This window comes from Hippocampus guttulatus, chromosome 3 (genome assembly GCF_054856545.1).
Source record: "Hippocampus guttulatus isolate MCC_2025c chromosome 3, RoL_Hgut_1.0, whole genome shotgun sequence".
NCBI lineage: Eukaryota > Metazoa > Chordata > Actinopteri > Syngnathiformes > Syngnathidae > Hippocampus > Hippocampus guttulatus.
Genome location: NC_141263.1, coordinates 7086678 through 7111480, shown reverse-complemented (window position 1 = coordinate 7111480; position 24803 = coordinate 7086678). Strand labels below are relative to the sequence as shown.

At 41.0% G+C, this 24803-nt stretch overlaps 2 protein-coding genes across 3 annotated transcripts in view; one reads left to right on the top strand and one right to left on the bottom strand.

Annotated features, from left to right (window-relative positions):
* Nucleotides 1-14650, top strand: part of apba2b (amyloid beta (A4) precursor protein-binding, family A, member 2b) — a 46941-nt gene extending 32291 nt beyond the window's left edge. The window contains exons 6-14 of one of the 2 annotated variants that reach the window (XM_086106458.1): nt 2006-2151; nt 6629-6664; nt 7675-7761; nt 9116-9301; nt 10786-10965; nt 12124-12336; nt 12421-12540; nt 12771-12911; nt 12995-14650. In XM_086106458.1, coding sequence (XP_085962584.1) covers nt 2006-2151; nt 6629-6664; nt 7675-7761; nt 9116-9301; nt 10786-10965; nt 12124-12336; nt 12421-12540; nt 12771-12911; nt 12995-13066 — 1181 coding nt within the window. In that variant the 3' untranslated portion in view covers nt 13067-14650. The remainder of the gene's footprint in view (nt 1-2005; nt 2152-6628; nt 6665-7674; nt 7762-9115; nt 9302-10785; nt 10966-12123; nt 12337-12420; nt 12541-12770; nt 12912-12994) is intronic. The other variant, XM_086106459.1, reaches the window with a different exon arrangement.
* A 1053-nt stretch (nt 14651-15703) lies between these two features.
* On the bottom strand, nt 15704-23397 carry sord (sorbitol dehydrogenase). The gene is made up of 9 exons (XM_086106460.1): nt 23255-23397; nt 23129-23162; nt 22003-22167; nt 20517-20676; nt 20281-20399; nt 19312-19377; nt 19049-19227; nt 17589-17710; nt 15704-17483 (listed from the first exon to the last, which is right to left on the bottom strand). The coding sequence occupies exons 1-9, from the start codon at nt 23306-23308 to the stop codon at nt 17318-17320; spliced, it is 1065 nt and encodes a 354-aa protein (XP_085962586.1). The 5' UTR covers nt 23309-23397; the 3' UTR covers nt 15704-17317.
* Between the last annotated feature and the right edge of the window lie 1406 nt (nt 23398-24803).

Here is a 24803-nt window from a genome sequence, read left to right as displayed (position 1 = left end):
TCCTGAATTATGAACCATTTTTCTTGAAGTCGTCCATTGTATATTTGTATTATTTTTATATTTCTGCTCCACACCAAGCACAACACGCAGCAGCATTTTCTCTTAAAACAAATAAAGGAGATGTTTTTTTTAAGTTTATGTTCATTTGCTGCTGCAGTATAAAGCCAATACAAATTGCCAAGAATGGCCTCAGTTGGCAATATAAAACCACACACACTGGAAAAAAAAAAGTTCAATTTGCTCTTTTTTTATGTCAAGTGGGTGCATGAAATAAAATCATCTGGATTCAGATACATTTTTAAAAAGACTTTACATTCACTGAAAAAAATATACCCGGATCCAGATGTTTTTTTATTTTATTTTTTTATGTGTAGCTACTTGACAAAATAAAGTTGAGTAACTTCAACACACCATTTCTTTTCACTGTATAGTTGAAATACTACTATTAAATGTCATTGCCAACATTGGTAAGACAACTTTATTTCCTGTACCTGAATGCAGCAGCGCTTGTCATGCAGGCAGGTGTGCCAATACCACGAACTAGAATTCGTATCGTATCATCTGGAAATGAAAAATCACGTGTCGCTAGCTCGTTATACAGTGGAGATTTTCGCTAAGGACAAGTAAGACATCTATTCAAGTAAGACAGCAAAATTTCTGTCAGGCCGTCAAAATGCAACCAAGTGAAGCCAATTGAACTTTGAGTCATCAATTACATTAACATAGCATTCCATACTAAGGGTACAAGTATACATTAATTTGCATCCAATAACCACTTAATAAATTATAGGTGTGTTAGTTTTTTTGGGGGGGGGGGGGGGTTTCGCCATTTTAGCAGGATTAAACATGGATCTTTTTATCGACGTCTACGCTATGCAAAGTGGGTTTCCTCTTTTCGTTGTTCGAAGTCTCCCTTGAGTTGAGACTCAAGGGAAACCGAAAAGAACAGGACTTGATTTTCGGTTTCACGTGATTAAAATGTGTTCAACCAACACATATTTGTTGTTGTTGTTTTTTTAGGAAAGCATGAGAAAATAAAATCAATTTACCACATTTTAATCCTGTGCAACACATGTACATATATGAATCAAGTAAATCCAAAAGATCTTTTTTTTTTTTTCCAGTGCATGTCGGAAGCAGGGAAAGACGATATTGACTCCCTGGTGGAGGATGCTTGCTTGAAGCTGTGTTGAATTCACTTTTTAATTCAACCAGCATGCACGTGCAAAAATCAAGAGGGTCATATTCATGATGAAAGTGAATAATATCCAGTGGTTGTTATAACATTATAGATGTTTTGCACAGTCAACATAATGTTAAACACCCTCTCCAAAAATGCATGTCTTCACATTCACAAAACTACTGAACGAGTAGAAAATTTCACGGAAAGTAGTTGTAAGCGGGCAATGCAAAATGGCTGTCGCCGGCATTTTTCAGGGAAGGGTCACCTATCCTGCCAGCCAATCACTGTACTCTTCTATTTGAACATCAGGGCACTGATATGATCCACCTGATTAACTATCAAATCCACCCATTTGATAGTTTGTACCATTTATGCACCCTTACTTGTTTGTACCTGGGGATTCAACATCGAGCTCTGTAGTACATCAAAGGACCCCAAAGAGTACCCTTTTTTTCTGACAGTGCACGGAAGGCCTGGTTGAGCTCCTTCTGTGCTCTTTCCCCGCCTGCTGACAGATGTCAAATCAAATGATGAGTGAGGGGCTTAGCTGCCCGTCTGCTTCCACGCATTGTGACAGTGCAACATGGCCCACAGTGGCTGGCTTGTCTACATTTACATACCACAGACAGATTAATCACAAGCCAGGCTTCCTCACACATAACGCCTCCATCAGCTCCCAACCAGTAGCCATCTCATTGCTCACACAATGTGTTATTGTTCTCTCGCCACGGTGCTTGGCTCTGCTTCACCACAGCGACACCAAACCCCATCCGTCTCTCCTGTTGGCTTCCTACCAATACTTATCTTTTCTTCCCGCCGTAGTTCCTGGACCCTGTGAGCCAGAAGATCTGATTGATGGAATCATTTTTGCTGCTAACTACCTGGGCTCCACTCAGCTGCTGTCTGAGAGGAACCCTTCCAAGAATATCCGCATGATGCAAGCCCAGGAGGCAGTCAGCAGGGTTAAGGTACTGAAAGACTAGAATACAACGTCAAAAATATCTCTTTTGGCCATATAGCGAATGAGAACATTTTATAAGGTATGATATGCTCCAATTAGATGGTGTCAAACAGACATGTTTTCATTGCTGAACAATTCTTAAACTAGCAACTCAGACTACGCAGTTACTATAAGTTTAGTAGTACATGTATAGTTGAGCCAAGTGACTGCTGTAACTCGACCAAGGAGTGTTATTGGACTACTTTCTCGAGATTGTACCAGTTAACTTTTTTTATGGAACTACATACAAACAAGTAGGTAAACTCACAGAAAAATACTGTGATGCGAACAATGATTTGGACAGTCATTTTCCATGTGATGCACAATATGACATGCACATAATGATGGGCAGCATTGTCACATCTTTAGTGTGTGTGTGTGTGTGTGTGTGTGTGTGTGTGTGTGTGTGTGTGTGTGTGTGTGTGTGTGTGTGTGTGTGTGTGTGTGTGTGTGTGTGTGCGTGTGTGTGTGTGTAGCATGCCCTCTCGAACAAGGATGAAACTTTACTGATGAGTTTGTCATTTATTTATGAGGAACATATATCTGTAACCCATTTCACAACATGCACTGATAATTAGCAAACACAGTTAACGCTCCACACTAAATATTTACACAGTGGGATGATTTAACAACTGAAACAATTCAAATAAGAATGAATTCATTCATAATAAAAATAATAATTATAATGCATTCAATTACTTGATTTCTACAATGACTATATAAATGGAAAATTATGACATCCACACATTGAATCTGCGGAGCTCAGAACCCGTCTACCTCTGCCCTGATCAAATTCACTAAAATTGCATTACACCACCTGCGATTGAGATATAGTCCGACCAGGCCTAAGTTTAGACTGTATTTTCAAAGAGGTGAACACACTCTCACTATGCCAGAATGCCCAGCATGGTGCAGACCGATCTGCCAAATTGGCAAACAGGCGCTGTAGCTACACCAGTCCAGAAGGAAGGGCCGTGATTCAGACAGATCTCCAGATTTTCTCTTCTATAGTCCTACACCAATGACGTTATGAAACCATGAGACACCGCGAAAAGTATAATACAGCCCTGAATGAATAATTCAGGCTAAAAATAATACACTGTACAATAATGACAACTGGAATGTCAATTATATGTCCAAAACATATTGTAATCAATAAATATAAAAAGCATATTTATTGTGTGTGTATATATATATGTGTGTGTGTGTGTGTGTGTGTTTATGTATGTATGTGTGTGTGTTTGTGTAACTGTGACAGGGCAAGAAAAGAGTTAATCAATGCTATAAAAACACCTGTTTGAAACATTCCCCAGGTGAAGCGCTTAATTGGAAACAGGTGAGTGTCATGGTTGGGTATAAAAGGAGCATCACTGAAAGGCTCACTTGTTCACAAACAAGGATGGTGTGAGATTCGCCACTTTGTCAACAACAGCATGAGCAAATAGTCCAACAGATTAAAAACGTTTTGCAGCAAGTAATTTCAGGATTTCATTCGTGACGGTCCGTGATGCCATCAAAGGATTCAGAGAATCTGGAGAAATCTCTCTGCAAGACCGAAAAGCAACATTGGATGCCCGTGATTCCTCAGGAGGCACTGCATTCAAAATTGGCATTTTTTGTGGAAAACATATTGCCATGCGTGCTCAGGAACACAGAAAGCCATTGTCCGTAAACACAGTTAGTCGCTACATCTACAAATGCAAGTTAATACTCTTCCGTGAACAGCAAAAGCCATATATCAACAACACCCAGAAACAGGACTGCCTTCTCCGGGCATGAGATTATCTGAGATGCAATGGAATAAAGCGCAAAAGTGTGTTGTGTTGGAATTTGGCGTTTGTGTTTGTATTTTCAAAAAGCATACTTTTCACTATGCTACATAATACATCCAACTGTGTGTATGTGTGGCATGCCACACTGAGCTTAAAGAAATAAATCATGTGTAAATTGTACCAAAGCCTTTGTAGGTTATTTATGCAGCTCTTCTCTGCATGGTACATACCGTTTGATGTAATATTTATGTGGCTTTATCCTCACTCACTCCTTCCTGCTGTCTGTCTCCTCCCTGCTCAAGTCCCCAAAGCAGAGAAGCTGTGGAAAGAACAAATGATGCAAAACAAAAATGGGGGAAAAAAACACACAAAAAAAGCAAGAAAGGCTTTCTTTTTGACGATAGCTGTCCTCATACAGATTTGACGGTTGAACCCCGGGCAAAAGTGACTTTCACAAGGAATTCTGGTTATTGGTAGATGGTGAAAGGAATAATTAGGTCAACTTCACCAGGGACGTGTGGGCAGGGAAGACAGAGCCTCATGTCTCCTTCCCTGCAGAGGCATACAATAATAATAATAGCTAAATGATGACAGATTATTACAGGCAACATGTTTTTTTTAATTTTAAAAATCTGAGATCATCAAAGCAACAATAACAAAATAACGTGCCTTTAAATGTTATTTTCATTTTCTTGCTATCAGAATGTTGTTACACTGTTTGGAACTGACTGAAGCATAATTAAACGCACTGAAACCAAATATTCAAAAGTCAATTTTCTAAATTAAATTTAGCCCATCTTCTATTTTGGGCTCCGATTTCTGGGGCTTTTTTTTTTTTTTTAACCAAGTATTCCCCCTTCCCCCATGTAGAAATAAAATTCCATCCACTCTTCAAAAAAAAGTTATCCGCTGTCTAAGTGTGTTTTTCAGTGCATTTACAATCACGTCTAGAAGACAGACGAATAAAAAAGTCGTTAAATGAATCAATAAGTGAACTAATACTATATTAAAAGAAAAAATAAATAGATCAGTTAGCTGAGCTAAACTGGTACGTCTTGAACTGTAATACATCGCCCTCATTTCTCTTTTTTTCATCTCCCAACGCTCAAATGTGCTGTAAGAAAGCAATTCAATTTTCTCTCTGTTCCTCTGTCTCTCTTAACACGTACAGGGCACATGCACCTGTGACATGTTGAAACTAACGCTGGTGTCGGTGAAGAAGGGTGTATTGAGACACATGATCTAACTTTCCGAACAATTAATTATTGTCTAGAAATCTAAGTTACTTCTCTTAGATGTCATGTAAAAACTGAGTGTGAAGCTGGGAGAGCACGTCAAACGTGCTTGTACGGTCGTCAGGTGGAATAGACACAAAAGAAGCAACATAGAAACAGTTTGTGCTGCAGGGACACAAGTGCGGTTCATGCCGGAGTTACAGTATATGGCAGTGCGACCGACTCCCGATGGCGGACTGGTGGATGAATTGTCCTAAAATATGTAAATCTCTGGTTTCGACTGTCCACAGCGTAACTCGGATCCGGAGATATCCGCAAATCTCCATTTTGGTTGGAGTTTTCAGAAACCTGAACGTGTGGATGACAGGGCAAACAGCAGAAAATTCCTCCTGCTTTCAAAATACCCGGCTATGTGCCGAGAAGCCCTAAAACTGCCTCCACACCAGTGTAATTCCAAAGATACCGGTAACTACCTTGCCGGTAGTCTTTTGAACAAGCTTGACGCATCACGTTGAAATCGTCTCTCCAGGCTTTATGTGCTCCCCTATCTCTCTGTGGTTGCTTATTTCGTGGATGTTGTTTTGGATGTAGGAATGAATGAATGAATAAGGGGCGGCCCGGTGGTCCAGTGGTGAGCACGTTGACCTCACAGTGCAGAGGTACCGGGTTCGATTCCAGCTCCGGCCTCCCTGTGTGGAGTTTGCATGTTCTCCCCGGGCCTGCGTGGGTTTTCTCCGGGTACTCTGGTTTCCTCCCACATTTCAAAAACATGCATGGCAGGCTGATTGAACACTCTAAATTGTCCCAAGGTGTGAGTGTGAGTGTGGATGGTTGTTCGTAAGTGTGTGCCCTGCGATTGGCTGTCAACCGGTTCAGGGTGTCCCCCGCCTACTGCCCAAAGACAGCTGGGATAGGCTGGGACCGCCCGCGACCCTCGTGAGGATAAGCGTATCGGAAAATGATGAAGGAATGAATGACTGTTTTGGATGTGGGTGTTGGGAGTTGATACTCGCAACCAATCATCAAACAATCCAACCTTTGACATGTATATCTATTTATCTATCTATTTTTTTCTCCTTTATTCAGATTGACAATTTCTTTTTGTCTGCATGTATTTTTTCAATATGTTTATAGGTGAAAAAGGCAATTATTACACTTGGTAATTGCTGTTTTAATTCATATCTATTGATAATCAAAATGGCTGTGCTTATGCTACCTCCATAGACAGACAGTCAAATGCATGCACACGCATGCGCACACGCTTATGCACACGCACACAACTTTTTTGAGAAAAGACAATAGGACAGCTGTTTTTGATTTGGGGCTTTGCTGTCTTACCCTTTATTTACCTCCTTTATTTCCTTCCCCCCTGTTTTTGTGCTCCCATATCTGCTGACCTTGTCTCATCCAAACCTCTGCCTGACCACCCGCCTGCCAGAGGGTACAGAAGGCTGCCAAAATCAAGAAAAAAGCGGTGTGTAATAAATGCAGGAAAAATAAAACATCTTGAACACGTCCATCTCCTCTCACCTTTTCTATTTCTTTCTTTTTGGGGGGGGTCATTGGGGTCTGAAGTGCCTTTCCACCAACGCCTTGTGTTTTCTGTGGTCATTTCTCATTTCTGATTTCATCAGACAATTTCTGTTGGGTTTTTTCCTTTTTTTTTTTTTTTTAATCAAGCACAGTATGCAAACGTTTTTTAAAAAAAAAAACAACTAATCTCATTGGCATTTTTCCTTGGTTGATGCATTTAAATTCAAAGATGACAAATTTATTCTCTAATTTCTCATGTTTTACATTTCCATGTGGTAGGTGTGATTGTAAGGTTTGGTTGATATTAGTTGTATTTGAGCCAGTAGAAAATGACACACAGATGTGCCTATCAATGACTACAAAACCAATAATTGGGTTAAATGACAATTTATGACGGTGTTTTTTTTTTCCAACACTATTTGGAGCATGATGACTTTATCAAATGCATCAGGTGATTAAGAATTCCATGTATTATGCATCTTGTTGTTCCTGAGAAGGGTAAGAGGATGCTGGGCGAGCTCGAATGTGGACCCATAGCCCACATGGGCAGGTTTTACTGCTCGACGATCATTTCATTTACAGGCATTTAAATGTGTCCAGTTTTACTGAACCCTTTCATGCACCTTGTAACCTGATAACATGAGCTGTCCACTGTAGCAACCACTGTCCCTCAAAGGGTTAAAGTGTATATTTTTGTCCTGTGTGAAACTTCCACCGAAATTAATGAGTACTGCACTGTTAAAATACTGTATAGTGGAATTCGGTGCAATTTTTTTACCGGGATAGTTCATATTTTCCGCCTTGCATTTTTGCTGCCATTTTCGACTCAATAGTCAGCTTTAGCTCTCGTCATCGCTGTGTTTCATTTTGATTGTCTAAACTGTGAGACAGGGATCACATGGACAAGTTGTGAAACGTGACAGTGTTTGCGTTTTTTTTTTCTTTCTCCAGAACCAAGATGGAGACGTTCAAACCCTCACTGAAGTTGATCTATTCATCTCCACTCAGAGGATCAAGGTCCTTAATGCAGACTCACAGGTGCGTACGTTTCTCCGAGTGCTTCATTTCACCTCAAGAGGGAACGTTATGTACTCGCAAACAAGTGGAGAGTAAGTGATTGCGTCGTAGCTTCTTCTAAAATCCCCCTGCAGGTTTTATAACGTGACAGAGGATTAGAGCAGACTTCATAATACCCCAAATGCTTTACAAACATCTGTGCGTGCGGGATGACTCAACATGTCCTGTGCCTGCTATGTGGTTGCGGCTCCAGTTTAATACATGAATATGTCGCTCTTCGGGCACTCCATCACAATCTGATGCCGTTCTTCTGCTAGTATGTTTAGTTTTATATGGTTGTCCTTTTTAAGAATAAATAATGCCATGAACGGTGTATTTCAGTATTCTTGGTTTTTAGCAGAACAAAATGAAGGTGGCTGATTAGTTTCTCTGCTCGCAGGCCCCGTCCGTGTGTGAGGCTTTGCGTGCGTATGCTTCGCGTGCTGCAAAGCAGTGTCGACTCAGCCATTACAATGTATTCTCCAATCATCCTCGCACTTTAAAATCAACCACTTTGGAATCTAAGTTTCACAAAGCAGATGAAATGGGCTTTCTGACACTTAAACATACTGAGAATAATTCCAAAATGGGATGTACAAACAGTACAAATCAGGCAATCTATTAAACCATGACACAGCAATAATGAGGTGACTATCTGAACTGCAAATGCAAAATTGAATGATAACAGAAATGAGTGTTTTCATTGTGAAAGCCTATATGGAAACAGCATTACTATTTATTCGAATGAATGAGCAGGATGAATACTGCATGTGCACCAGTTAATATAACAAATTTAATAGAACATAAAGGGCGGTGATGGCCCGGTAGGCGAGTGGTTAGCACGTCGACTTCATGGTGCAGAGGTACTGGGTTCAATTCCAGCTGCGGCCTCCCTGTGTGGAGTTTGCATGTTCTCCCCGGGCCTGCGTGGGTTTTCTCCGGGTGCTCCAGTTTCCTCCCACATTCCAAAAACATGCATGGCAGGCTGATTGAACACTCTAAATTGTCCCTTGGTGTGAGTGTGAGCGCAGATGGTTGTTCGTCTCCGTGTGCCTTGCGATTGGTTGGCAACTGGTTCAGGGTGTCCCCCGCCTACTGCCCAAAGACAGCTGGGATAGGCTCCAGCACTTCCCGTGACCCTTGTGAGGATAAAGCGGATCGGAAAATGAATGAATGAATATAACAACAAACACTTGACATACGTGTTGACATATGAAATACATTCATTGTTTTCTAAAACAAGTGTGTGTTATTTAAGGTGCTATGCATTGTATACATTGTCACCGTAGTGTAAATGTGTTCTGTTTTATTTATTTTTTTGTCGCTGTGTTTACAGGAAACGATGATGGACAATGCATTGCGCACCATATCTTACATCGCTGATATTGGAAACATCGTGGTACTCATGGCAAGACGTCGAATGTCACGTACAGCGTCCCAAGACTGCATTGAAACCACACCGGGGGCGCCTGAGGCAAAGAAACAGTACAAGATGATCTGCCATGTCTTTGAGTCTGAAGACGTAAGTGTCTTGAACTGCGATGTCATTGTTCCCCTTGCCAGTTAAATCTGAAGAGTAACATTTGTCATTGCCATGTTGGCTCCACATACTCACCGACATGAGAGAGCTGTATCAGAGTCAAGAACATGGATGGTTTTTTTCAAAAATAATATCTATTACAACTGTTCAAACATCAACAATGTTGTTTTTACTGGATTTAATATTAAATTTGTACTTATTTTAATAATGTCACCTTGATTTATCACTACATTTTCTGAACATGGCAAATAGGTTTCTTTTTTTTTATTTTATTTATTTTTTTTTTTACTTTTCAGCAATGATCTTATTTTATATACTGAAGGCGGAACTTCCACACTATTTGACCAATAATCAAATACCTTGGTGGATTTCCAGGGTGCTCGTTGATGGGCTCAAGAATGCATTTAGTCCCTAACAAATAGTCTAATACAGTGTAGAGCAAGCCAATCATTCTAAACAGAGCTCTGGGTCATCAACTTCTCCTAACCGCCAGGGTAACGAGGCAGAATGACAAAGACACAGTTCCCTTGACCCACCTTTAATACAATTCCCCAAAAAAGGTGTGCCTCTCTTTGTTTGTGTGTGTGTGTGTGTGCATACAGGACAGACTGGTGTTTGACTGGTTAGCACACAGGTGTCAAACTCAGGTCCTGGAGGGCCACTGTCCTGCATGTTTTCCAAGTCTCCCTGTTGCAACACACCTGATTCAAATGAACAGGTTCATTGTCAGGCTTGCGCAGAGCTTGCTGATGATCTGATTATTTGAATCAGGTGTGTTGCAACAGGGAGACTTGGAAAACATGCAGGACAGCGGCCCTCCAGGACCTGAGTTTGACACCTACCACAATGACCTCACAGTGCAGAGGTGCAGGCTTTGATTCCAACTCTGGCCTTCCATGTTCCGTCTGTGCCTGTGTGGGTTTCCTCCCACATTTCAAAAACATTCATGGCAGGTGAATGGAACACTTTTAATTGTCCCTCGGTGTGATTATGAGCACGAATGGCTATTTGCCTGTGTGTGCCCTGCAATTGGCTGGCCACCAGTTCAGGGTGTCCCCCGCCTACTGCTCAAAGACAGCTGGGATAGGCTCCAGCACGCCCCGCGACCCTTGTGAGACTAAGCGGATCATAAAATGGATGGATGGATATTCAGTGTTTCATTCTTCAACAAGGTTGTAGAAAGTGCATATAATCCTGCCCATTTTGTTCTGCTTTGTCTTCACGTTCACGTGTAAATGCATGGGGAAAACAGGTTCTTAGTACAGTATATTGGCTTCGTTGATGTCAAGTTATCTGTTCAGATGATGTTGTACATGAAAACATTATGGTCTTTGGGAACATCTTTCTGCTTGGGATATCACCACAATGACTCTCGTCTTTCAACATGCACCTGCTTAACTGTCTCCGCATCACTGGTTCCGTTGGGTGACCTCGTTGATGGAATTTGATTGTGTTGTTGGATACAGGCGCAGCTCATCGCCCAGTCCATCGGCCAGGCTTTCAGTGTAGCTTATCAGGAGTTCCTGAGAGCCAACGGAATTAACCCAGAGGACCTGAGTCAAAAGGAGTACAGTGACATCATCAACACACAGGAGATGTACAACGATGATCTCATCCACTTTTCCAACTCGGAAAACTGCAAAGAGGTGAGTAGCCTTTGAAAATAAAAAAAACAAGGAGGGGAAAAATAAGTTTGCCCTCATTTGCTACTGTACTCATCATTCACATTGTTTGAGAGACAATCAGACTCAGCATAATGATGTTGCAGATGTTGCTTTATTAATTGCAGACGATCCAGTCAAATCGGGTCAAAGCGTGTCAACTCCTGCCTTTTTTTCCACGACATGATACATTTTCTGCTGTATGAGCAGAGCGACTTTGCAAACAGCTGATGTGTAGCATGTGCATTTTTCTTTGAGGCCACGGGCAATTTGGCGAGCAATTAAGTCTCCTGGAATAACTTGCTTCATTTACAGTCAACCAATGTTGTGCTGTAAACAACCCATAGTGACCATTCCGCTTGGATGACTGCATCATTTAGGTTTAGCAATCCTAAGTAACATACTGCACAGGACACATATCGGGCTCGGCGTCTTTATAATCAACTGTCATTGTTACATTTCCTGACGTTTTGTAACAATATTAAGATGAATTAGGCAGGCAGGCTTCATTTCCCATGTAAAGGATGGAGATATAACGGCTCAACTTGTATTTTCAAATATCGACCTTTATATTTTTAACTAGATGACTGGATTACATGACATTCAGATTATGTCAGGTTTTTCCAGCATTTTAATTTACCCTAGATGACTCATTCCTGAGGCTCTTGCAGTATTTAAAATTGTGCCGCTACAGTCGGCTATGACCTCGGCCATGTTCGGATCACTGTAATGTTGCGCCCCACCTTGGTCCTATCTATTGAGTTGAAGAGGAGCTGCTGTGCATATCAAACATTAATAAGAGTCAATGTGTAAAGATGTGCCAAATTGTGTCACAAAATGGCCAACAGAGATAAAGAAAGCATCATTAACAATATAGTAAGTTCGTATATTGTACATATACTTTGAAATATCTGCATACTCGTTTGAATTATCAATATTTTATGTATTTATTTATTTTTACTTGAAGTAGTGCCCCCTAATGCCGAAGCGCCACTGTTTCTCGCCAACATTAGAGTCACAGATTTTGAAGATGACTTTGAGCGTCTGGACGAATGTGCTAGCAGGACTTTGTTTTAGGGCACGTTGTTTACTGTCGAGTGCGTGGATACTGAAAAGGGAACTCTCCCCTGCTCCCATCCACAGCTGCAGCTGGAGAAGAGCAAAGGCGAGATCCTCGGCGTGGTGATTGTGGAGTCCGGCTGGGGCTCCATCCTGCCCACTGTCATCTTGGCCAACATGATGAACGGCGGTCCTGCGGCACGCTCGGGCAAGCTCAGCATCGGGGACCAGATCATGTCCATCAACAACACCAGCCTTGTGGGGCTGCCGCTCGCTACCTGTCAGGGAATCATCAAGGTACACGGGTACAACACTGAATCACATATGAAAGCAAGAGTCTGTTTTTCTCAGCATTTCATCGCATGTCTTTGTGTGTTAAAGGGCTTAAAGAATCAGGTGCAGGTGAAAATGAACATAGTCAGCTGCCCTCCTGTTACGACAGTCCTCATCAAGAGACCTGACCTCAAGTACCAGCTGGGATTCAGTGTGCAGAATGGCATCGTAGGTGTCCAGCGACAGCTTTAGTTTGTTTTGGCTTGTCAGCCAATATTCTGCAATCATATAAATGGCCATTCAAAAAAAAAAAAATCTCATAATCTTCTGAAACATCATCAGTTCATCGTAAACTGAATCTTTCCTAGCCTGGAAACACTTTCCCAGGTGGCTGCGCGCATTTAATGCACGACTATAAAATGAGGATCTTTTTTTTCTTTGTGTTGCTCTGACTTTAGATTTGCAGTCTAATGCGGGGAGGCATCGCGGAGCGAGGGGGGGTCCGGGTGGGCCACAGGATCATCGAGATCAACGGGCAGAGCGTTGTGGCCACAGCACATGAGAAGATTGTCCAGGCCCTCTCAAACTCTGTTGGCGAGGTGACACTTGCACGCACACGCACGCATTCACACGTGCACACATCGCATGGCTGAGCTTTTTGTTTCCTTTGTTTGACTTTTAGATTCACATGAAGACGATGCCTGCAGCCATGTTCCGACTCCTCACTGGCCAAGAGACGCCAATGTACTTATAAAATGAGGAACGGACTGTCAGTTGCTTTGTTGATCAAATCTAACATTGTACAAATTCACAAGCCGATTCTTTTCCCCATCCTGTCTTCATTGTTTGTGTGACACTTGCAACAGCCATTTTGTTTCTTCGCTTCCCAATTGAAGAGCTGAACAAACGGTGTGAATGTTTTTTTGTTGTTGTTGTTTTGTTTATTTATTAGTCTTGTCTGTACTGTTGTATCCCTGCAATGAGATGGAAAGACTTACAGGTGCTGAGTGAAGGCTTCCCATTGGGTTTTATATTCACGCACAGTGCAATATATTTGACGACACACTGCCTTTTTTGCAAATTATTTTGCAAATTGTGTTTTTCTGTGTTTTATTTAGGAGTAGTTTATGCAAACGGCACTTCGCATAATTTTCAAATCGTTTGGATTACAGTCTAATTTGGATGATTTTAAACACACTTTCCAATGATAACAGTATTTTTTCCTCCAAAATAAAAACACCACTTTTGCACTTTTCATGGCTTGAACACTGTTCTGCATAATAATTTGGAACTGTGCATTTGATCACAACCTCAATTTTTATTTATGACAAAAGGTTTTTGGCAGTTTTTGTTTCAAAACAACCAGTTATCCGACAGTTTGACTTGGAAATCATTCTCAGTGCCATTTGCACGGATTATCTGTAAAAATCGGACAAAAAACATCATTTGCATCATCATTTGTAACACGGTGTATATCTTGTATAGATTCAGCTGTTTACATATTGCCCATATGAATAGTCTTGTTAAAAATGTGACAGCAGGTGATGTAAGGAGCTTTCACAGACATGTATGGTAAGAACAGGATCCGGTAATGATTGCCAGTTCAAGCAGAGATGTTTGTGGTAAAAATATGCTCAATGAATCTAATCGATACATGTGAATGAGAGTGGTTTGTGCATTCCGGATTGAGGGAGCAATGCCATATTACTGTACTTTGGTTGTGCACTTAATGTGATGGCAATACACACTAAGGCTGAAGACTTTTCTATATCTCATGTACAAACACGCACATTTAAAGAACAATAACAAAACTAGCAAGAGGCATCAATTATGCTTTTGATATCAGTTGTATGGAGAAAAAAAAACGGTTTCTTCTGTCTGCTTCCTCTTGTGTATGTTGATCTTTTGGTGTTCCTGACAGAGACTCGTGTAAACAATGAGCGGACTGTGAATGTAACGTGTTGTGTGAGCTGCCCCATTGCCATACCAAGTATTAGAATGTCTGTACATAAAAAGTCAAGTCACATTTATTTGTGTGACTTGGCTTGAAAAAGAAATGTGCATTGTACAGTATTGTGCTTATCATCGAAAGAGAAAACAGTGAAACTCCCCGTTTTAGCCACTGCAAACGTCGCCCACCCCACATGAATGTTGGCTTTGGATCCTGGGAGGGAAAGAGCAAACTGAATGACACTGTGACAGTAAAAGCTTCACCACAGAATGACGCTTTCAACAATGCACGCTATTTCATTTAACCACATGAACATTATCGGTGTGCATGCCTCGTAATGTTGTATCATGTCATTGTGGCAAGATAATAAAATCAGAACTAAACCTGGCTGGTTGTGTGCGACAGGGGCACATATTAAATTGTGGAGCTGCATATACCGTTATGTGGTTCATTTGTGTGGAGTCTCTCTGTGCTCGTGTGGGTGAGCTGACTTTCTACTACATTTAATCATTCATTCTTTCATTCATCTTCCAAACCGCTTGATCCTCACTAGGGTCGCGGTGGGTGCTGGAGCCTATCCCAGCCGTCTTCGGGCAGTAGGCGGGGGACACCCTGAACCGCTTGCCAGCCAATCGCAGGGCACACAGAGATGAACAACCATACGCGCTCACAATCACACCTAAGGACAATTTCGAGTGTTCAATCAGCCTGTTATGCATTATTTCTGGAAAACGTGTGTTTTTCATAATTGGGGGTCACTTCATCGCAGCCCCTCCTGTGTAGCGTTTGCATGTTGTGCTCTTGCTTTTGCATGTTACAGAAACTCAAGACTAAATTGTCCATACGTGTGAATGTGAATGGTTGATTCCCTACATGTGCCATATGTCTGGTTGGGGACCAGTTCACAATTGTCACGCAAAGTCAGCTGGTCAACACGATGGTTCATAAAGTAACAATAGGAGTTCTACATTAATGGACAGGTCAAATTTGATTTGTGATGATAAAATTCCAGCATTTGAACAGATAGGTAAATATCGAAATAAAATCAAATAAGACACCCCCAGGTATCTTTAACGTTTTGCTTTTTAACAACATAGGAATTACGGCGCTCTGACATGTGACTTTGAGGTCACAAACAGCGTGCAATAAAATGAGCACTCTAAATACATTTTGCACGCTAGTGAGAAAATATGAGAGGGGCTCATTGTTATTCATTAGATTGTTTTGGATTTACGGCCTACAAGTGTTCTCATGCTTATATTTACTGTTACTGTGAATAGTAACAGTTTTAGTCTAGGTTAGTGTTAAACTATGGCACAAGAATACATCGTCATGCTGCACATACTGCCTTTCAATGGATTGTTTTATGTATAGCATGTGAATATTTCTTTTTCGTGCAGTTTGCTTTCAACACGCAACGTAATAAAATCAAAGACAATATTTTCAATGTTCAAACCAATGAAGTTTAATTTGATAACTGCAATCATGTTTCCAAACAGTCAATATTTTTTTAAGCAGCGTTCCACCACCTTTTCCAGTATCATTCGCTCAATTCGCCCCAATTCGGGAATTTCATGATGGTGGTCTTCTCAGGCGAAAGAAATGAACATCTCCCATTCATGTCGTTTCGAATTTGATGCTCTAGTTCCCCCTTCTGGCAGTAACTAACAAATGCATGTGAAGTCGTACCATACGAGCAAGTAATACACAGTGTTTTCAAAAGTGTAAGCAGTCAAATATTAGGTGGAAAATCTGTTTGTATTATATGAAATATAAATCGTATCATAATACCACCCTTTAATTTTTACAATTTGATGTTTTCTAATGTTCATGGTCTTATTTTTTTGTAAAACAAATTTCCCCGCAACACAAAAAAAGAAAATCAAACGTTTTTTGACTGGTCCGACTTAAAAGGAAGAAAAATATCAAGAAGGTACGTAAAATGTAGAGAGATAAAACTGCAATGGATGAAGTTGTGGTCACAAATGAAAACCGCCAATAGGGTGAAGCCGCATCAACTGAACCGCGAAGTCGAGTACAGTGGTACCTCCACTTACGAAATTAATTGGTTCTGGAAGAAATTTCTGAACTCGAATTTTTTTTAAGTAGATACGCCCTAATCCGTTCCAAGCCCCCCCCCCCCCCCCCCCAAAAAAAATCAGGCATAAATGTTCTTTAAAGCATAAAAATGCATCAAAATATGTAACAAATACATGTTACAATTAGAGTATTGCACAATAAATGAGAATTCTGCAGAATGTAAAAAACAATGAATCTAGTAAAGAATAAAAATGGTGGTCATTGAACTTTTAACTGCGTCCTCATCATTCTTTGCCATCTTTAGTTCTTGTTCTCTCAAAAGAGTTTTTTGCCTGCCGTTTTGTCAAGAACAAATCCAAAGACATTTGCTTTTGTCGGCTTTTAACAATCCTTCGAAAATGTCCAAGGCAAAGCAGCGATCGCCTGACTGGTGAACACTTTTTCTGGGTGATTCACATTTACGTATAACTATTGGAACGCCTCATGGCCCGAGGGGCAAATGACAAGGACGCTGCATAGACACATATCTATCTGCACACATAGACATTACGGTCGAAGTCCCTCTTAGCCAATGGGATGCCAGGATAATGCTCGGTAATGGCCAATGGCAGAGCAGCTATAAGTATATTGCGTTCAGGAAACTCAAAGCTTCGAGTCGCGGGCCATACTGTATTTTTACCTTTCGTATTTTGAAATTTCTTTCGTAACAAGAGGCAATATTTTCCTGTTGAGGGGTTTCATAACTTGACAGTTTCGTATGAAGAGACGTTCCTAAGTAGAGGTACCACTGTATGTACAGTATGTATTCTGAAAAAGGTTACGTGACCAAATATTCAGGTTCGAAAAGGAGCAACCCGGGGTCTTATTTGATTTTTTCAAAACCCCAAATATGATCTTACAGTATTTTGGTTTTTGCAGTTGTTAACATGGTATTGTGCATGCACAATATTGCTAATATTTGAGTATTGGAAGGGTTATTGGCCGTATGTAAAAAGGAGTCAGTTTCACTGCAGTTTAGGGATTCTGGTCATTCTGGTCACACTTTAACATGACCTTTATCCCAAGACCCTGACGTGTGGTCTCAAACGCCTGGACGGCCTGCTCCAGGGGGAAACGGTGAGTCACCAGAGGTTTCACATTCACTTTTCCCGATGCCAGCATGGCGATGGCCATGGGCCAACTGCAAAACAGTTAACATGGACATTCTTTTTAACTATTGTATGTTTTTTGGGACTAAAGTAAGAGAGAATTGACATCCAAAATCCGAGGCAAAGGTTTTACATACGTGTTGCAGTAGCGGAAGACGCCTCTGATGTCCACTTCTCTGGTGGCCGCGTTGATGAGAGGAATGGTGACCATTTCTGATCCAAGGCCCACCACTACCACAACACCTCCTGAGCGGGTCGCCTGGTAGAGCATAACATAGGTGTCTTACTTGATCCAATGCAGTGTTCTCAACATGTAAATATCAATAGGTGCATGACACGATAAAAACACTCCAGAAGAAATTGAATCTGTGGAATGCCTGCCCATCCATTAAGAGGGAAATCTTATCTGTTTCGGAAAATTCAGCGAGGTTCGACACCCATGGTTGGGCAGCTGGGCCCCGTGATCTGTCATTGTCAAGTGCCAGTCGGCGTCTGGCGCCAGACTTCACGGAAGAATTATCATGTCGTCGTGTACGTGGGTGAATTAGCTGCTGGTGACGTTGCACCAAAAGCTATTAAAAAACAGTCTGGAGGGATCCTCAGAGTCTTCGATAGCGCCACAAAAAAATAAAACACGGATATGCAGTTCCTCATTGTACCTATAATACAATGAACCCCACATTACTGTGATTCAGCATTGTCAAATTCACCTATTTGTAAACTCTCCTCCGTAAAACTCACCTGTTTGCTGCTTTTGTGCTCAGGCAAAAGCAATAAAAAAGTACTATGGCATCAGCTAGGTGCTTGATAGATTCTTGCGATTCATTACTGGGCCTAGTCCCTCACCACCATGAAGGGCAGTTCACTGTATAGAAAAGGATCATCTGGGCAGGATGGCCCGTTTTTTTCACTCAAACATCTAAGAGCTATGACCGTGGTCTTCCTCCAGCCCTTTGGGTTGTTTTTGTCACCCCGCAGTTATTCATCAGATTCAAAGTGCTTGATCTTTTCTGTGAAGGTGTTGCTAGGCCTGTAGTCTTAAGACTGTTCATGCTGACATTGAGTTCTTCAAGGGATAATGGCTTTGTCAGTCCAGACGTTTGGGAGTTGTTTAGTCTTTCTAACTTTGGTCTTGATTTATTTTTTGGTTGATTTTGATTGAGGAGCAGCTAGTGGGCAACATCAGTGGCTGTGGTTGTAAAGTGCTGCTTGTACGGGGCTGAAGGATCGTTCTAGATTTGTGAGATTAGGCTCCAAACACCCTATTGCTGTTTGCTCTCATGCCAGTTCTTGCCACCAGGTTCCGCCACTTTTGCTGGCATTGTTCAGATCGGGAGGTCGTGAGCTCCTCTCCTGCTTTGATGGAAACTAGGTGACAACAGAATGTGACGAAGCAAGCCAGGAAACGATGTTTCAATGCTTGCCTCTTTCCTACGATGACATAGTCAGGCTGAGATGTGCAACAAGCACATATCTGAGTCCTGAAAAACTTGTTTTTTTAAAAGAAAATGAGTTTCTCAGGGTGTGAATTTTTATGAACTTTAGCCACGAATAATCCTCTGCGCCCACTGCATGAACCTCAACAGGGTGCACGTACGTAGATGGCAGTTTGGATGCTGCTCTCAACGCCAGTGCATTCAATCGTGATGTGAGGCTGAGCTCCCAGTAGGCCCTCCACCCTCTTGGCCAACTGCTGAGGTCCGTCCCCTTGCTTCACAGTCAGCTGGAAGTCTGCACCCAAAACCTTGGCCATGGCCAAACGCTCAGGGAACAGATCTGAATGGGACAGTAATTTGATTACATAAAAGCAGACAGGATTGTCGAAAGGATCTGCTGTGTTCATGATGGAAGTCATGTTACCCGTGATGACAACTTGCGAAGCGCCCATTGCCTTGGCCACAAGCAGAGAGACCAACCCAATTGGCCCTGTGAGACAAAAATGAACACACAAGAAGTAGCGACAACCACATGACACGCCACCATAAAGAGTGATAAAACGTTGACCCTTAAGTTCATGTTTGAATACTAAATTAACGACATGCAAGAGAAAGAATTAATGCAGCGCAATTTTTGCAAGTTAAATTTTAATCAAAGATACCCAAAGGAAATGTGTCTCAAAAGTAAACTAACACCTGGAGTTTACATTTGCGGTATGTTTTGAATCTTTATTCACTCTCATAATGAAGGACACCAGCAAATCGCTTGACTGTATTTCACTCAAGTACAGAAAAAAAATTGCTTTTAGGGCTGATTAGGCGGGTGTATGATACACTTGGTGCATGTTATTCACTGTATTTTATGGTATAAAAATTGCTCCAAGGCGTCAGTATCTCTCTACAAACACCTAGCCCATTTCACATTTGTCAGGTCTTGTCAAAGGGTGAGCAGTGTTGTTTTGTTTTAGTTTTATGACACAGTGGGTAACATCATTAAAAAGTAAAAAAAAGTCTACTTAAAATGTTAAAGGTGTTATCGTTAAGACAGTTTGTGGGCAAAGTACATGGAATCATGTTGGGGACCACCGCTATTGAAAATGGATGGACAGAAACACGTTTTGAAATGATGGAACTGCTCACCACACAAAACAAAATGCGTTTGACTTGAAGACATTGCACTGCGGATGCTTTAGTTGTCCATTAGCTTGCTCTCTCCTGTGAAATATTTGTCTGCTGCTACAAATGTTAATGTTCAGCAGTTTTTTTCCCCTTGTTAAGACAAACAGATTCCTTACGGTACATGTACAGGCATGATTCAGTCACACCTTTGTATATTAGTTTCTCATTCCAAAATAATACTGTTAGTTGTTGTCGTTTGATTTTTAAAAAATACCTGCGCCGCAGATGAGCACGGTGCTCCCGAGGGTCACGCCGGCCCTGCGACAGGCATGAATGCCCACGGACAGAGGTTCAACCAGAGACCCCTCCTCAAATGTCACATTATCAGGCAACCTGGAGAGACAGACACATTTCAAAGTCAAGAAGATGTGGCTAAAGATTGAGAAAGAGTGTTGCTGTCAGAGGACAGACACCGTTCGGTAATTCTTGGTGCAGAGCCGAATGCGTTACTTGTAACAGAAGTTGGCACTGTGTGTGTAGTATCTGCACAAGCTGCCATCATCGGGCGGCGTGGCACAGCAGAAGATAGTCGGCGATAAATTGTAGCGCCCGTTTTTGAAAAACTCGTCCATCTCTCGGGGAACAGTTGGCTCAACGGCCACTCTGTCTCCTGTGGTTCAAAACAGACAAAGGTGTATTATGACCCCGCACGTTGTTCTAGGTTCCACATTCTAAATGTTTTTCCAGGCCCTTAAGTCAGCAGACTTTTCAGGAAAAAAAAAAACGAGAACAAAACAAACAAAAAAAACCCCATAAAATTAAACGGAAAAAAGATAACAATTTTGGACATTTTTATAATATCTGTTATAATTATATATACAGTATATATATATATATATATACATATATATATACTGTACATATATAAATAATTTTAGAAACCTATGTTTACGTCTTTGTTTTTAATAGTTTTTTTATGTTTTAAAAATTTTCTTTTAATTTGTTTAAATGTTAGCATTGTATGTTCTTTTTGTAATTTTTGCAAGCTACATTTGTTTCCTCTGCTTTGCTTCTGCATGTCGTTAACTGTTATGTTTGTCAATACTTTTAGGTCTTTGCTAGTGTGAAGCACATTGACTTGCCTTGTTCAAAAAATGTCTTTCCTTGCCTGGCTTTACTTTTGGTTTTGACCAAGTTTTGGAAGCCAGGCAGAGGAGGATTTTCGCCATTGTACAATCATCATATCCTTTTCGAGATCGCCTTCAACAGCCACAAGCATCATTCATCATGAGGTATAGCCATATTGGAAAGCCATATCACTCATGGCTTTCCAAAACGTTTGGTAGGATGGCATAACACAGGCTTTTGCTTTCGTGAAGTTAAAAGGCACAGCAATCACCAGCCAGCGCGGCACCATGTTTGTACCCTTTTAATCAATGCCAGAGTAATAAATGATCACTTACTGACGATATTAAGTTAGTGATTCAGCATAGTTTTGGAGTGCTGTTATGTTGATGTAATTATGCAACGGCATGTCGCCCGAATCCAATTCGAACAAAATTTAAGAGTGTACTATATTTCTTTATCCACACTGGCGACACAGTGAATTTGGCATCTGGTTCTGCTTCTGACCTCACACCAAGACCTGTGGACGTATCGATTTGGCAATGAAAAAGGTGCAGTTAGTTACTGGCAGAAGACAAATTGCTCAAAAACACATTGCTATTTTTGAAATTGAATGCCGGTTTAACTTTCTTGAGAAAAAAAAAACCTAAAATGAGTTTGTTCTTGAAAAATGATTCATTTTGACACAGACCCTTTATGCTAGCCGTGGTAACAGTCTTGGAAACTGTACTTTCTATATATTCCACACAAAGCATCCATTTCCCATACTTACCATAAATAATAATATTTTTAGAATCAAATTCCATACTTTAGAGTGTGGGAATTTTTACTCATGCTATTTCCCAACCATGAGGCATTTCGGCTCACTCACCTGCTTGAAGGTGTTTGACTGCAGAGCCGACCTTTACCACCCGTCCCGCTGCTTCATGTCCTAACACCATTGGCTTCGTCAGCACAAAGTCCCCAATGCTGCCGTGCTGCCAGTAGTGGACATCGGAACCACAGATACCAACTGAGTGCATCTGGAGCAAAACCTCTGAAGGCAAAAGATGACACAACTTTGAGAAGTGCACATATTGAATAGGGAACACCTACAAAATGACATCTAAATTTCATTTTAACCATTTTATTTGAGATCCAATTTGGTCATTTTTGGGGGTGGGTGCCATTTAGGGGGTACTCCTGACTTATTACTTACTTATTTCGTATTTTTAAGACTATTTTCAAGCATTCTTTTCGCTTAGTATTTTTAGATTTGGTGTAAGCACACACTGGATATTTTTGTGTTTTGTATGTGTTTAATATTATGGGTGGGACATAATATGTCCTCCAATTCTGGAATGACAGTTCAACTTTTAAGTCAAGATCAACACCGCAAGACATGAAATCAACATTAATAAATTCATGTCAAAGTCATGCAAACGCATAAGTATTTGCGGTCATTTTTATGGGTTACGTACAGCCGAGTGACATTTTAAAGGAGACATGCGCATACCTGTCAACTCATACGGTTTAGCCATAGTTCATACGGATTTTTTGGTGAATCTTACGTATATGGCCGTATCGCACAAATCATACGGATTCTGAAAATGTCCGCCCCCCCCCCCCCAACAGGTAGTTTCGTTTGCTTTTTCCCAGAATGGTGATAGTCTACTCGAATGCTTTCATTTCGAAAGTAAATATGAATGGATGCTCTAACTTCGAGCCGATGGGTCAGCATTTGGAGTTGGTGAAAAAAGTAACGCAGGAATACAACTCTGAACACAGTAATGCCACTAAGTAGAATGATGATTAGACATTAACCAGACATTGTATTATGGAGATCTACAATAAATATCATTGACAATTTCGTGGGTTTTTTTCTGCCGTTATTTTGACATATAAAATGCTTTGGTATGTTATAAGGATTTTTTGCTCTTTATAAGGATTTTCTTGGTAGTTTATACAGGTTGGCGCTGCGAAAAGTTGACAGGTATGCATGCGCTGGAGTTTCGTACCATTAGGACCTGGCTCCGGGACAGGGCGTTTCTCCTGGGGAACAGTCAAACACAACCTGGTGTTGAGAGTGCACACACCTTGCAAGAACTTGCCAAGTGAAAACTATTTCTATTGTGAGATTGTACCAGTCTGAGGTCCCCCTTGGAGTGCAGAACCACGGACAGATTGTCTTGCTCCATGTCAGAACACACTCGGTGCTGCCACGCGCGTGAAGGGCAGAGAAGCGAACTAAAGTCCGACTGCGAAAGGTGGGGTCTACTATCATGTTTTGAAGTGTCGAAGTACATTGTCTGGGGGCTGGACCGAAAACCAATACGTGATTGGTTGAGGATGAGCGGCGCAGTCCACTGTGAATGGGTTAATGCCTGTATCTCTAAAAATAGAACAGAAACATTTTGAACCTATCGACGCTATTAATCCTTACATGTTTAAATAAAATGTTATTAAATATTATGCATTTGTTACTACTTTTTTCTTGATGTTGTTTAATACCTTGTGTTCCAGTCATTGCCCCTTTAAATGAAGACAGGTCGATTCGTTCTGTTTAACATGGCGGACCATGCCAAAGATTTTCGGGAAAGGAGACTGACGTATTAGTAGATTAGCATCGTTTTCAAATCATCTAGCACACGTATTATTAAGTATAAAATAATTCAAAATATAACGTTCTTTTATTTAATACACTACTACTTATGACAGCTCTAAAAACTAAAATGGAACCAAATAATTATTAAATGTTCTGCCATTGAAACGTTTGAAGCTTGTACTATGTGGAAGAGTTGATTGGCTCAAAGTTGAGCATGTGACTAAAGACAACCTGAGAAATTGCATTTAAACATCTCTGCCGAGTTCTTTATTTTACTCTCTCGTCAGATGAATTTGAATACATTGGAATTTGCCTAAATTGACACGCTTGAAGTATATTTGCAAACATTCAAGTACTGTAATTTTATTGTCATACCAACACTGATTTCAACATAATCTAGCACGAAATGTGGTGCTCGAGGTCCTTGGTTAGCCCAGTGAGCACCATTATTTGTGAAATGGGAGATGCTAATTCAAGCTTTGATATTGAAAATGTAGCAACGTTTGGATGCAACAGAAAAAATGCGAGAGGCTTGTATTGCAGATGCTATTTCAGGTCTTTGTAGTTGAAAAGAAGAAACTGTAGACTGTAGAGATGAATAGGAAATGGGAGTTTGACGTCATGGCGACAGAGCCCCGTTCGAGTTGAACAGTTTAACACAGGGGTGAGCAACCTTTTACACTCACATTTTAACTTTTCCTTGGTCAGGCTTAACACCTTATGCCGAGAGACTGTGTCCAAGAAACATTATTTTGCTGTTGGCAAACTTACACTTGTCCTTGTTCAAAGTTATACCCTCCTCACAAATTTTCCTCAACACCTGGTATAGTCTGGTATCATGTTCTGTCTGATCTTTCCCATACACCAAAATGTCGTCAGCATGGCACACCATGCCATCACAGCCCTCCAGAATTTGTGTCATCCTTAGCTGGAAGTATACTGGGGCTGAGGATATGGCAGCTTGTTGAAACAATAGCGACCGACTGGTGTGATGAAAGTAGAAGAGTGCTGTCTTCAGTCAGTGGAATCTGCCAAAACCCTAACATGGCATCTAATTTCGAGAAGATTTTTACTCCCATCAGCATCAC

Excerpts from the sequence above, each read along its gene's own strand:
- sord (XM_086106460.1), bottom strand. The coding sequence starts at position 23,308 with ATGGAGCAAGACAATCTGTCCGTGGTTCTGCACTCCAAGGGGGACCTC. Across the intron at positions 19,228-19,311 it reads TTCGCAAGTTGTCATCACGG|ATCTGTTCCCTGAGCGTTTG; the intron begins GTAACATGACTT and ends TGTCCCATTCAG. Across the intron at positions 17,484-17,588 it reads GTCTTCCGCTACTGCAACAC|TTGGCCCATGGCCATCGCCA; the intron begins GTATGTAAAACC and ends ACTGTTTTGCAG.